This window comes from Spea bombifrons, chromosome 2, assembly GCF_027358695.1.
Source record: "Spea bombifrons isolate aSpeBom1 chromosome 2, aSpeBom1.2.pri, whole genome shotgun sequence".
In the NCBI taxonomy this organism is placed as follows: domain Eukaryota; kingdom Metazoa; phylum Chordata; class Amphibia; order Anura; family Pelobatidae; genus Spea; species Spea bombifrons.
In genome coordinates this window covers 57,508,459-57,522,672 of record NC_071088.1, presented here as the reverse complement: position 1 = coordinate 57,522,672, position 14,214 = coordinate 57,508,459, and the positions used below count along the sequence as shown (strand labels likewise).

The 14,214-nt window shown below is 38.8% G+C and overlaps 1 protein-coding gene and 1 long non-coding RNA gene across 2 annotated transcripts; one reads left to right on the top strand and one right to left on the bottom strand.

Moving 5' to 3' along the window:
• The first annotated feature begins 7,499 nt into the window (after positions 1-7,499).
• On the top strand, positions 7,500-8,867 carry LOC128473673 (protein ZBED8-like). Its single transcript, XM_053455924.1, has one exon. It carries the CDS (start codon positions 7,500-7,502, stop codon positions 8,865-8,867), a length of 1,368 nt encoding a protein of 455 aa, XP_053311899.1.
• Positions 8,868-9,283: 416 nt separating this feature from the next.
• LOC128472470 (uncharacterized) lies at positions 9,284-9,487 on the bottom strand. The gene is made up of 2 exons (XR_008346174.1): positions 9,367-9,487; positions 9,284-9,336 (listed from the first exon to the last, which is right to left on the bottom strand). It is a non-coding gene; the product is annotated as an uncharacterized LOC128472470 (long non-coding RNA).
• Between the last annotated feature and the right edge of the window lie 4,727 nt (positions 9,488-14,214).

The window sequence follows — 14,214 nt, the reverse complement described above, 5'->3', positions numbered from 1 at the left end:
TAGTGATAACACTTATTTGAGTCTCAATGCACTATGACAGCATTATCCTCCAAGCTCTGTATATAAGGGAGAAGCTCTTTCAGTTTTCCGCCCTTATGTGATGCTCCTCTGAATCTATAATGACCTTTAGGAAAATAAGGAATTCTCTGGCATGCCAATTCTGCTCACATTAGCTAGACAGCAGATTTTAGAAACACTCTACATAAAGATATCTGTAATGATTTCAGATTTCTTTTTAAATCACTGTACATTTGGTGTTCTATAAGTACTTCTTTTACGTGACCTGGGAAATCTTGTGGTATTTATGTTACAGAGTGTCCAATACAGGTATATATCTGAATAGTTACAATTTATTATAATTATTGTCTCAGTAGAATGTCGAGAGCCAAAACCAAATTAAAGGGGGTCAAGTAAAAAGCAGCTGTTAAGGAACTTAGTTGAGTGTAAATAATTATATCAAGAAACTTGGAGGTGAGCGGAAGAAGAGACATGGGATGTTAGCTGGGCAGATCAGTCGGAAACAAGGAGGGCTTTTTTTTAAGAATAAGTTATGGTAGCATGCTTGAAGGACAGATCCAGTAGAGCGGGAAAGGTTGAAGATATGAGCTATAGTAGAGACAGTGGCTGAGTAAGGTGACTAGGGATCGGATCAAGGGGACATTTGGTTGGACAAGAGGAAAGAAGAAGAGCATGAACCTCGTCTTCCGTGACAAGAGAAAATTGGTTTAATGTAGAATAGGAAAAATCAATGTATAGGAGGGTGTGGAGTCAGAGGCAATCAAGGACCGAGCAGAAATTTCACAAATTGTTTCAAATTTTATTATTGAAATAACTTATTTTCCAAAAATCCCTGTTGACAATGTGTAATAATATTGTTCCCGGAAACAAAGTCCTGACTATAGATGTTAGGCTTACCTGTTAAGGCTATGAACAGGACCCTTCTCGAACAACGGTACCACATTTGCTATTCTCCAATCCAATGGCACATTTCTTGTCAAAATGTAATCAATTAAATTAAAAATAAAGGTTTGTAGATTACTTAGCTAAGTTTCCTTTAAGTACATGAGGGTGCATGCTATCTGGTCCAGGAGCTTTATTGACCCTCAGAGTATTTAACTTTTTCAGGATTTTATGATGTTTGTGCTACAGCACCAGAGCAGTTTTTGTGTTTCTGCTATTCAGCTGGAATTTCCTGCTTACTCATTTAGTGTACTCCCACAAATAATAATTGTCTATCTAAACCATTATTTAGTATGAAAAAAAGCTAAAAATGATGGATTTTCCCCACCTTTAGTTTCACCTACAAAAACTACATAAAGCCGGTGCAAATGGAAAAAAAAACAAACAAAAGTTACTTAGGTATTTGGCCTGATTTTGGAAACACCTAATATGCCTGGTATTTAGATTTATTTTGTGAGTTACAGGGCTCAACATGAGCCCTAAACTAGATTTTTAAACAATGTGGTATATTGATAGTTGGGCCGCAATAGCGGCCAGAAAAAGCCAAACTGCTGAACACAAGTATAGATTTTTTGAAAATTTACATCCCAAATTATTTTACTAAGGGCATTTAAACATGTTTTTTAATCAGTTTTTTTTTGACAATTTGTTTAAAACATTGCAGTCATTTTTTTTTTTTTTTACAAACACATAATACAAAAACCACTGATTTTCAGTCCCTAGGTACATGCAATTACTGAAACAACTTATGATTTGTATTCGGCGATACCCTCTGAATGCAGCAATAGTCAACATGGGTAGGGCATGTTTTTACTTTAAGGGTTCGAAATTGGAACATGCACATTACAGTTTTCATACTTGGAATTTTGACAGATTACTTTACTTGGCCCATGTCTCATTTGAGACACAGTAGAGATCCAACATTTTCAATTTTATTCCATAAAACTATATATTCCTAAGCACACCCCTTGAAGATTTAGATACTGCCTATTGCAACCACAACTCTAACGGGAACACAGAATTTTGAGGTTCTTGTTCTACCATTTCACATACTGGGCACCTTTTGAGATCTATGCTTCACATTGGGCTGCCTGGAACAAAGAAAGAAAACACAAAAAATAATTTCTCGTGTACACGTACATACCATGCTATGACAGCATTACACAGTCACGAGAGACCCCTAAATCATGAGATGGCACACCTTATGCTCTTGGGGGTAAAAATATCCCTAAGCATCAAAATAACCCCATAAACGATGTGTGTCCTGAAAGCACATCACCTAAGGATTTCAAATAGGGTAACCACATTTTATTTCTGCCATTCAGGGACAAACTATGAAGCGGGTGACATTACACACACACTGTGACATCCACATAAAAGGTATTTTATAGTAATTATTAGGAAGCCTTGGGAAACATGTTGATTTTAGATTTATTAATAAATGTATATTAAAAAATACATACAATATCACCAGCAGTTTCAGACAATTAACCTCTCTATTACCAGACATGACACACACAGTCACAAAAACAGACAATCACAGTCACATACAGTACACATGCAGACAGCTGGTGCAGGCTGTAGCTTAAACTGGTATGAAGGACGGATTCAGCATATCAGGAGAGGCTTCTGAACTCTCTGACTGGCTGAGATCTTCTTTACTTAGAATTTTCATTAAGGCTGCCCGGGACCTGGAACTTAACAAAAAAAATCTTCCACTTAAAGTGGGGGGGAAAAGTGCGGCCTATATTCGGGCAAATACGGTATTTTGTTTAACTGGGATTCTCCAACACACTATATACCGTATTTGATCGATTATAAGACGACCCTGATTATAAGACGACCCCCAAATCTGAATATTAATTTAGGAAAAAAAGAAAAAGCCTGAATATAAGACGACCCTATAGGAAAAAAGTTTTACCAGTAAATGTTAATTCATGTAAACTATTTTTTTTAATAAAAGCTATGATTGAGAAAAATATTTTGGTTTTATTTCCTTCTATTTTCCAACCTGGACCCCCCAGTTATGCACATCTGCCCCAGAAATGCCTTATACCCCCTATATGCCACCGTGCCCCATGATATGCCTTTTAACCCTATATGCCATTGTGCCCCATGATATGCCTTTTGACCCCCTATGTGCCACTCTGCCTCCAGAAATGCCTTATACCCCTATATGTCACTCTGGCATTAAGGGGGTTAAAAGGCCTATTATGGGGCAGAGTGGCATATAGGGAGGTTTAAGGCATTTCTGGAGGCAGAGTGGCATTAAGGGGGTTAAAAGGCATTTCATAGAACACTCTGCCTCCAGAAATGCCTTATGCCCCCCATTCAACACTCCAAACTGTCAGAGAGACTTCCCCGCATCGGGGAAAAAACCTTGTCTTATAATCGAGCAAATACGGTATATTTCACACGTATATATATATATATATTCTTTTCCCTATCATGCCTATGGAGACTGGTCTTTGGTGGGCTTGTTTAATCCTGTTAACCAGAAGATATCCTGGAAAATAGATATTTTTCACCTGTTGTTCTTTTCAAAGTGAAGGAGTGGATACAGCAAATAATTTCTTTGGACTTTTTGGGACATATGGCTCTATGGACCCTACACAACGTTTCCAATGGCCTATATAGTGGTGTATTATGAAGCCCACTGATAACCTGAGGCAGGCCTTCTATGCCTCTAGAAGGCCTTGTAAATTATTTCATCCTCCCGATTGTTGTGGCCTTAAATGGTAAATGGTGCCTTCTAAAATGGTAAATGGTTTGCAGGATAAAAAATATCAGGAAAGACTGACGGATCTTAATATGTATAGTTTAGAGGAAAGGAGAGAGGGGAGATGTGATAGAAAGATCAGAGGTTCAGATGTAATACAAGGAAGTTTTACTTTATTGAAAAGCGGTAGGCAAATGGAACAGCCTCCCATCAGAAGCAGTAGAGGCTAATATAGCATGTGAATTTTAACATGCATTGGATATTCATAAAGCCTGAATCAAAGACCAAGGGAGTATTATGGTCTTCACTTTTTTACAAGAAAAATAGGCAGACTAGTGGTTCTTATATGTCGTCAAAGTATAAGTTCTTTTGTTTCTACGTGATGTATCCTGGTCTGTTTCCACCATGGACAGGTGATGCTAGCTCAGCCTTAATTTACCCCAGTTTAATCATGATTGCATGCCTCATCTGTTTAACCATCTCAGAGAAGAGAACTGTCTCTTTTGCAGAACTGTGAATTTTTCTCTGGTAGCTAATAGATTAATCTAATCAGACTGGGCAGAGATTCCTGGCTCTGTGTCTGTGCTGTATGTGCTTCACGGGCAAGAGGGCTAAGATGCCATATTACATTCCTGAGCGCTCCATGTGTGCAACGAAGGCTTCACAAGGCCAGTCACCAGTGTTTTCCTTCCATTTACTCCCAAGGGAGTCGAAAGTGTACAAGGACCATGTACAGCCATTTTATCTCTCCTACATCATCCTATGTACAGCTGGCAACACGCAATGTCTGTACCTTTCCTAGTGTACTCAAAGGGCAGGAGGACACTCTGTAATCAGTGGAGACTACTTCTCACTGCATAGTAGGAGGATGGTATATGAGAGGGGTAACTTATGTGTTTGCTCCTGTCCTACTTGAGTTTCTTTGTTACTGCTGCCGGCAGAGGCAAAGGAAAGTGAAATCTAGCCTAACATAGTAACATAGTAACATAGTTCATAAGGTTGAAAAAAGACCAAAGTCCATCAAGTTCAACCTATATACATATTGTGTCCCTACTGTGTTGATCCAGAGGAAGGCAAAAAACCCTTATGAAGCAGATGCCAATTGCCCCATACCAGGGGGAAAATTCCTTCCTGACTCCAAATATGGCAATCAGAATAAATCCCTGGATCAACGTTCTGTCCCTATTAATCTAATATCCATAACTTGTAATACTATTGCTTTCAAGAAACACGTCCAGGCTCCTTTTAAACTCTTTTATTGAGCTTACCATTACCACTTCCTCTGGCAGAGAGTTCCATAGTCTCACCGCTCTTACTGTAAAGAACCCCCGTCTGTGCCGGTGTAGAAACCTTCTTTCCTCCAGCCGTAGAGGATGTCCCCTTGTTATAGATACAGTCCTGGGTATAAATAGGTCCTGGGAGTGATCTCTGTACTGTCCTCTTATATATTTATACATAGTTATTAAGTCCCCCCTAAGCCGTCTTTTTTCCAAACTAAATAAAATATTAGAAATAGGGGTCTGTCTATTACATTACTTAACTCCCTTAGAACGCGGGGGTGAATGCCATCTGGACCTGGTGATTTGTCTATTTTGATTTTTTTTAGGCGGCACTGCACTTCTTCCTGGGTTAGACAGGCGACATGTACTGGGGCATTTATCTCATCCTGCTGTATATTACCTGGCATTTCATTTTCCTCTGTGAATACAGCAGAGAAGAGAGGGAGTATAGTTCCTAAATAGAAATACTGAACACACACTAAAGTTTTCTTTTGACACATTGTGTAATTTCTTTTAATAATCTCTCATTCTTCTCCTCCTCACTTCAAAAGTTGGTAGAGCTACAAGATGTCTCACACTCCATATATGTAATATGTTTATGAGCAAAAAGAAATTGGCTATATCTCAGATTCCTCTAAGCTTGGCAAGTTGAGCTAAACCAGGCCAGTGTAAAACAGCCTAAAAACCCCTTTAATTAGGAAACATTCAGCACTCACTTAAGATTTTTTCTCTCTACTACTACAGTTGATACCCCAAACTCTTTACAGGGTTAGTTGTGAAGGCAAATGGAGGAGATCAGCTTATGAACCTAATTTTAGTTCATGAAATTATATTAATCAAGAAGACTATGCAATAAAATAAATTATATAAACCTAAAACATCCCTTGCTTAGACTTAACTTAACCTGAATAATATTATATCACGTCACACAGATTGTGGATTGTGTGAATTATTTTTCTCTTTATTGATTCAGTAATGCAATCAAGAAAATGCAGTAACCAAAAGCTCTGCTGTGTTTTTTATTACTGAAATAAATCAGTTGTGATTGGTGGCTAGAAAATAAATTATACTAATGCATTAGTTTTCTGCTACCCAAAAATATTTATAAATTATACAATAAGGGTTAAGAATTTTAACATTTAAATGAACTCTTTGCAGGAAGATCAGCCATATACTTTATACATTTATACATTTTTATTGATCTTTGGTCTGTACCATGGATTTTATAACTAGTGGAAATGAATAATGATAAATAAAATAATGTAACGTAATGGTATAAATAATACACCAAAAGGGAGAATGCATCATACAAATGACCATTCTATATTGCAGTTGGTCCATGAATAAAAAAAAATATGAGTCTTATTTAAACTATTCACATGAAAAAGAATCTAGGCAATCTATCAACTTGATAGGTAATGGTTAGAGCCAAAATTATGTATTTCTCTATTTATAGCTTAAATTTGACAACATACTTGGGCATGGGTAAGTGGTTGGCGCTAAGATCTGGTTAAATGTAACCCACACAGAACCGACACTGGGGGAGAATAGATGTGCTGCGACTGATCACTAGTTGAACCACACACAAAAGATGATTGCCAGATTAACAACACACACACAAAAGCTGTGTGACCACAGTGTATAATGAGTAATTAATGGCTCCACAGGTTATTTTACGGTATGATAATTAAAGTCAGTGGCGTATTAAAAGGTCTGAATCATATATCCACTCTATCAATTCATGGAACTTCTACTTTAAGATAAAGGCACATATGCTATTATTTATTTATAATTTTAAATCAATATAATGTGATAAAAAAATAAAAACAGAAATGTACTCAGATGTATTGAGTTATTTGGCTTGTATACATTATTATCATATATATAATAGTATAAGGGTATAACGGGAAAAATGACTTAGGACATAGCAATACCGAATTTTCTAAAGAATATTCTTTATATAGAAAAGACAGAAATGGCAAGAAATGGGAGGGGTGGCCCTATATCTAATCCAACACAAATTGACGAGGAGAACATAGAGTCAGTTTGGGACCTCCCTCTTTATATGGGGGGGCTAACCTGGGGCAGGTCAATTGGGGTTACATTACAATTTTGTAAAAGTACATTAACTTGTGTAGGTGTGATTTATAGAACCACAGGACAAGTAGGATCTAGATCAGTGGTTCTTAACCTGGGTTCGATCGAACACCAGGGGTTCGGTGAGTCAGTCTTGTGGGTTCGGCGGAGGTCAAGACACACACCCAACTCATATGATTCGTATTGACACGCCCCGCTTGTCCATCATTGGCTGCAGGTGATAAAGCCACATCGCTTGGCGGCCTATCTGTGCTGCAGGGAATTTGGTGCACCCAGTAGTCGAATTGTAACTGTCGTGATGGTACGTCGTGTGATTTCTTTCTTAATATTTTAATCCCTTCATACTAACTATGTCAAGCAAAAAAAGAAAGTGGTTGGACGAATATGTACAATATGGATTCACATTTATAACGGAACGTGATGGGAGTCAGCGTCCTAACTGCATGATTTGCAATGCCAAGTTGAGAAATTCTAGTCTAGCACCGGCAAAACTAAGAGAACACTTCCTTAAGCTGCATGGAAAACACAAGAACACAACGCTCACTGAATTCAAGGTGAAGAGAGCTAGATTCGATGAAAAGGCTACTCTACCTGTTTTCGCCTTTGCACCCATCAACAAACCGATCCTCACAGCATCGTACGAAGTTGCTTACCTGATCGCAAAGCAGGGCAAACCACACACCATTGCTGAAACACTCATAAAACCAGCTGTGTTGACGATGGCGAATATCATGCTGGGAAAAGCGTCTGAAGTTAAGTTATCCCAAATTCCTCTTTCAAATGACACCATCAGCGACAGAATAGAGGACATGAGCAAAGACATCTTGGCTCAAGTAGTTGCAGATCTGATTTCAAGCCCGGCAAAATTCAGCCTTCAACTCGAGAGCACAGACGTTTCCAATCTAAGCCAGCTTGCAGTATTCGTGCGCTATGTGAAAGATGACGTGATAAAGGAAGATTTTTTATTTTGTAAGCCTCTTACAACAACAACTAAGGCAGCCGCTGTGAAGAAACTTGTGGATGACTTCTTCAAAGACAACAATTTTTCGTGGGATATGGTTTCTGCAGTTTTTTTGGACGGAGCTCCAGCCATGCTGGGAAGAAAGTCTGGTTTTGGTGCGCTAGTGAAAGCCGATGCACCACACATCATTGTTACGCATTGTATTCTGCACAGGCATGCGTTGGCAACAAAAACCTTGCCTCCAAAACTGGCAGAAGTATTAAAAATTGTAGTGGAATGCGTGAACTATGTGAGAAATAGTGCTCTGAGGCACCGCATCTTCAGGGAGCTGTGTAAAGAAATGGGATCTGAATTCGAGGTACTTCTGTACCATTCTAACGTTCGGTGGTTATCCCGGGGACAGGTGCTGAATCGTGTTTTTGCCGTGCGTGTGGAATTAGCCCTGTTTTTGCAAGAGCACCAACATTGTCATGCAGATTGCTTCAAAAATTCTGAGTTCATTCTCATTTTAGCGTACATGGCTGATATCTTCGCAGCTCTCAATCATCTCAATCAACAGATGCAGGGCGGTGGAGTCAACATCATCGAAGCGGAAGAAAACCTGAAGGCTTTTCAAAAAAAGCTACCGCTATGGAAACGACGAATAGAGAGCGATAACTTTGCAAACTTTCCCCTGCTAGACGACTGTGTAAGTAAGATCGAAAATGTATCCGGAATCGGAGACATTTCTGTACCCGCGGAACTGAAGCAAGCAATTGCCACGCACTTAGATTCGCTTGCAAAGTCTCTCGACGGATACTTCCCTACAAGAGTCATATCCAGCATGGGTGAGACAGCCGTTCATGTTTAGTGTTGAGACAATGATGAATACCTCGATGAAATCATTGAAATTCAACAGAGCCAGGTTCAACAGCAACTCTTCAGAACAACAACGCTCTCAACGTTTTGGTGTCAACAAATGGTAACGTACCCTGTTATTGCTAAGAAAGCTCTGGAGATTTTCATACCGTTTGTTACAACATATCTTTGCGAGCAATCCTTTTCGAGGATGCTGGACATAAAAACGAAGAAAAGGAACAGACTTTGTTGCGAAAATGACATGAGAGTGGCACTTGCCAAGGTAAAGCCGCGCATTTCTGAACTGGTCTCTGAAAGGCAACAGCAGAAGTCACACTGATTTGCAGTAAATATTCATTATTATGGTTTTGTTTTTGTGTGAAAATCATGTTTTAATATTTTAATGGTTTTGTTCTTTGTTCTTAATGGTTTTGTTCTTTAATGGTTTTGTTCATTTTGTGCACCTATGTATAAAAATATACCTATGTATAAATATATACCTAAATATATACCTATGTTTTGAATTTGAATAAATCATATTTTATTTTTCAAATTAAGAAGGGTTCAGTGAATGCGCATATGAAACTGGTGGGGGTCAGTACCTCCAACAAGGTTAAGAACCACTGATCTAGATAATCAACTAATTGAGAAATAGCTAAAATGACAGTAAAGGAGGAAGTTACAATCATGGGTTACTTTAATCTTCCTGAAGTGAACTGGAAAACCAAAGTAGCTGGTTGTGTCCACATATGTGCAGATATTCTGAACTCCCTACTGAGATTTTATTTAAAACAAGTAGTTGAGGAGCTAACTTGTAAGGAGGCCATATTAGATTTAGTGTTCACAAATGGATATTTGTTAACGGATATTTCTGTTGGTGAAAGTTTGGGATCTAGTGATCATCAGTCTGTGTGGTTTAATATATGCAGGGCCGGCCCTGTAATGGGGCAGACTGGGGCAATTGCCCCAGGCGGCACTTTAGAAGGGGCGGCACTTTGCCGCCCCAAGCGCTTTTTTTTTTTTTTTTTTTTTTAAGCGGAGGAGAGAGAGAGGGGCACCGAGTGGTTTTCGCTTACCCGCTCGGCGCCCCTCTCTCTCCTCTGCGGCGAGTCTCCCTGTTCGGTCCCGGTGCCGGCTTGTAATGCAGAGCGCCGGAAGTGACGTCAATTTCCGGCGCTCAGCATTACAAGCCGGCACCGTGGCAGAGCAGGGAGACTCGCCGCAGGACTGTTTAAAGGTAAGTGGGGGGGGTCGTAGATTATGGCGTCAGCGAAGTTTAAAATGCCACCCCCCCCGGCGTCGGCGGCGGGGGGGGCGGCGTTTTAAACTTCGCCCCAGGCGGCGTTAAGTCTTCGGCCGGCCCTGAATATATGAACAGTGACTGAGTCACACCACACAAAAACAAAGGTTTTAGATTTTAGAAAAGCTGACTTTTCTAAAATGAAAATATGTGTAAAGGAGTCACGATCAGACTGGTACCATTAAAATGGAGTCCAGGAGAAATGTGATTATTTAAATGTTGAATTATTGAAGGTAACAGAAAATTGTATTAGGATGGTCGGTAAGAGCAAAAAAATTAAAGAAACCACTGTGGTACTCGGCAGAAGTGGCCAGAATAGTAAAAAAGCAAGAAGTTAGCATTTAGTAAATACAAAAAACCCAAAGTGAGGAAGATAGACAGATCTATAAGATTAGACACAAAGAGGCAAAACAAGTTATAAGAGCTGCTAAATGACATGCAGGAGAGAATTGCCCTGTCAGTAAAAAAGGGAGATAAAACATTTTTTAGATATATAAATGAGAAAAGGAAAGTAAAACAAGGAGTGGTAAGATTAAAAACAGGAGGGTATGTAGAAGAGGATAAAGGTCTAGCTGACTGCCTCAACGAATATTTCTGTTACATTTTTACAGATGAAAATTAAAAAAAGGGACCTCAGGAAAAAAGACTATGTCATTTGTTACATGTGAATTTATTGAGGCGGAGGTTCTACTTCAGTTGTCTAAGGTAAAGACAAATAAGTTGATGGGGCCTGATGTGATACACAACACATTATTTAAAGAGTTTGGTGGTGTATTAGCAAAACCGTTAACGGATTTATTTAGGGCTGCAACTAAAAATTATTTTCATATATTATTTTTTAGATTAATCGATTAATCGGATAATAAAAAAACAATGCCACTCTGCCCCCCTGATATGCCTTATATTCCCCTAAATGCCACTGTGCCCCTTGATATGCCTTATACCCCCTATACGCCACTCTGCCTCCAGATATGCCTTATACCCCCCCATATATGCCACATTGCCCCCCTAGATATGCCACTCCGCCCCGCCTAGATATGCCACTCTGCCCCTCCAGACTTGCCCCGCTTGCTCCAGACTCCCTGGTGTGTAGCTTTTATGACCGTATAGGTAAAAGATAAAGCCAGGGACTAAGGAAAGTATTCAGAGGTTGGGCAGATTGGATGGGCCAAATGGTTCTTATCTGCCATGTTTCTATGAAAATACCCTTTCTGTACTGTTGTTTGTATCAAGTATATATACTGTACGTAAAATATGTATAAAGACTGACAAATCAATAGCCTGACACAGCTGATAACAGTCAACCACACTGATTATTTATTAGACTAGGGAGTAAGTATCTTTTATGTTACAGCAGTGTATAGACCTGGAAAATGATTGAGCTTTAAATTATTTTCAAATTGTCAATAAACTAATCTCAAAGCTGTAGCACATTGCATTTCCTTTTCTTAATAAATCCACAAAAACCTTTCTTGCAAATTCTAACTGAATGCAATAAGCATCATTTCTATATAGAAAGACCTGTTAAGAATATAATGACATAATTACATAAAAGACGATTTGCCTTTGCACCCAAATGTCCATGTCAAAATCAGCAAAAACTAAAAAACATCATTCTAAAATAAATATATATATTTAAGAGGTCGCTATTTGGTAATTTGGTAACACTGGAATGATGCATAAAGGTACCTAAACATAATAATTCTGTTGATGATGTGATGCCCATTATTGTAAGGAGCTTCCTTGAAGAATTTTTGTAGAGATCCAGAAGATACCTGGCAAGGAGGGTCTGAATCTTTTTGTTTGCTAAACTGTCTGACTCTTCTTTCCATAATAAAGTGCAACAGACGATGAGTGAACTTTTGGTAAAACTTATTTGCAAAGATAACATGCACGTTACATACCAGAAAGTAACATTTTCTTGAACGTTTTATAACTTATCTTAAAAGGGTCAGGCCTTACTTGCTCAGTTTCAAGTATCATGAGGCTAGTTTCAAGTATTTAGGGGATCTTTTACACTTCCATAATAAACAACATACTTACCTTCCTTTTGACAAGACAGAACCCTAGTCTAGGCCTCATTAGTCTGTGCCATCGTCAGCATTAGCAGTTTTCATATTCTCTGGAACATTAACAAGCGGACATCTATTTAGACTTGAATAAAGGAATTTTCATTATAAAGCAATGAAAACAGTTATTTACAGTAAGAACAAGGATATGGAATTCACTGTCAATGAAGAAAGACGTCAGGAAGAATTTCCCCCTTTTTGAGACACAGTTGGAAAGCTCTGAAATGTGTTTTTGTCTTCTTCTGGATCATTATACAGGCACATTAGAACAATTTTGCATATATGGCCCTGTAATTTAATTACATTGTCAAAATTGGGATGCTGCAGAATGCAGACTATGAGCTTTTTGCTCTACGTGCGCATATCCAGGTAGAGAAAAACTGGTGAAATTGCAAATCTTTGAGAAAACACATATTTTGGATTTTTACCACCAACTTTGTAAGTTGGTGTGAGAACAGATGCATAAAGCATGCCCATATACCCCATAGGCAAATACCCTGGGTTGTCTAGTTTTCAAAAATATATACGGTAGTTTTCTAGGGTCAAGTTCAGGGTGGGTCCTAGACCAAGTGGCACCCCTGGCAAGAATATTTTTTACGCTCCATCTCCTCACATTCTTTTACATAGATGGCAATATATTTAAATATCTTTAAAGTCTAGCAGGATGAAAAGGTGAAGAAGCTATATGGAGTAGGATGCAGAGCAGTTATTTATTTTGCAGGGCCTACATTGTTTCTGCCCTACTCTTTACAGCTTCTTCACTACTCAGTCCCTTGCTCCCTGCATACCACTCTGCACATCTCCTTCTTGGCTCATACATACTAACACTATATATGTGGACACTCCATCCAGTCTAGCACTGTATACTGACATCCCACACACATTCCCTTTCATACCGTACGCTAGACTAATCTGACTGTTCAGATTATTACATTTGGAAAACAAAATTCACTATCACTAACCGTCATTGACTCTCTCATGCTCTTTCACATGCTCTCATACTCTCACTTATGCTCTCTTAAACTCACTCATGCTTTTTCACACTCTCATTCATGTTCTCTCTGAATGTTTCCCACATTTTATGCCGACCACTTCCGTGCCATACGAACAGCCTCTCCCCTGTTCCACCAATCTGGGGAGTGGATGTGCCTCCGGTCTCTGCCCTTTTGTGGAAATTCACCTGGAGGCCACAGAGAAGGAGACAAAGAAAGAAGACAGAAGAATTAAAATATGTAAGAGAAGAAGCAAAGCTGCAGTGCAAGGAGAAAGGGACCGGGTAGTGGTCAGTGAAGGAGGTTGTCCGACATTTAGAGAAAGTGAATGAGAGTGTGAAAGAATGTGTGATAACGATGTATGCTTTGAGTCAAAATACTCATCAGTGGATATAAAATATTAGTGCCCAGCAGAGCAAGTGCTATGCCTAGTGAATGGGTGTTTTCTTCTGAAACAGAAATGCTTGGACACCTTTAAAAGGAGTGGTCTGCCGGATCACCTCTTCTTAGATACTTGAACTCCATTGTAGCCAAACAAAATTTAAGGGGAAGAGAAAGATTCTTTCCTCATGGCCCTTCTTTCTTGCAATTACCTTTTATTTGTTGCAAGATGGTGAAGCTTAGGGGAAAGGATTGACTAGTCTCCAAAATGGAGCTAGATGCTTTCCAAATAGCCCTGGGTCAGGTAACGGAAACTAAGGTAGACTACAAACAGTTGATATTGATGATATAATTGTTGATCATAATAAGCTTAATCACTGTTACTTTTTATACTATGGGTAAGGAAATTGAGTGGAAGTATAATATTGATTGTTGTCATGCGTAAGTTAAAACCCAATTGTCAAAATATCATCAGGAAAGAATGTCACTCATACCTGTCTATGATACCCCTAAGCAAAGTAAATTACTTAAGGAGACAGTTTCTGAATTCTTAAAAAAAAGAACAACTAATACTGATGACCATTTAGAATCATTTCAAAGAGCTATACAATTTTTGGG

Excerpts from the sequence above, each read along its gene's own strand:
- LOC128473673 (XM_053455924.1), top strand. The coding sequence starts at position 7,500 with ATGATTTGCAATGCCAAGTTGAGAAATTCTAGTCTAGCACCGGCAAAA.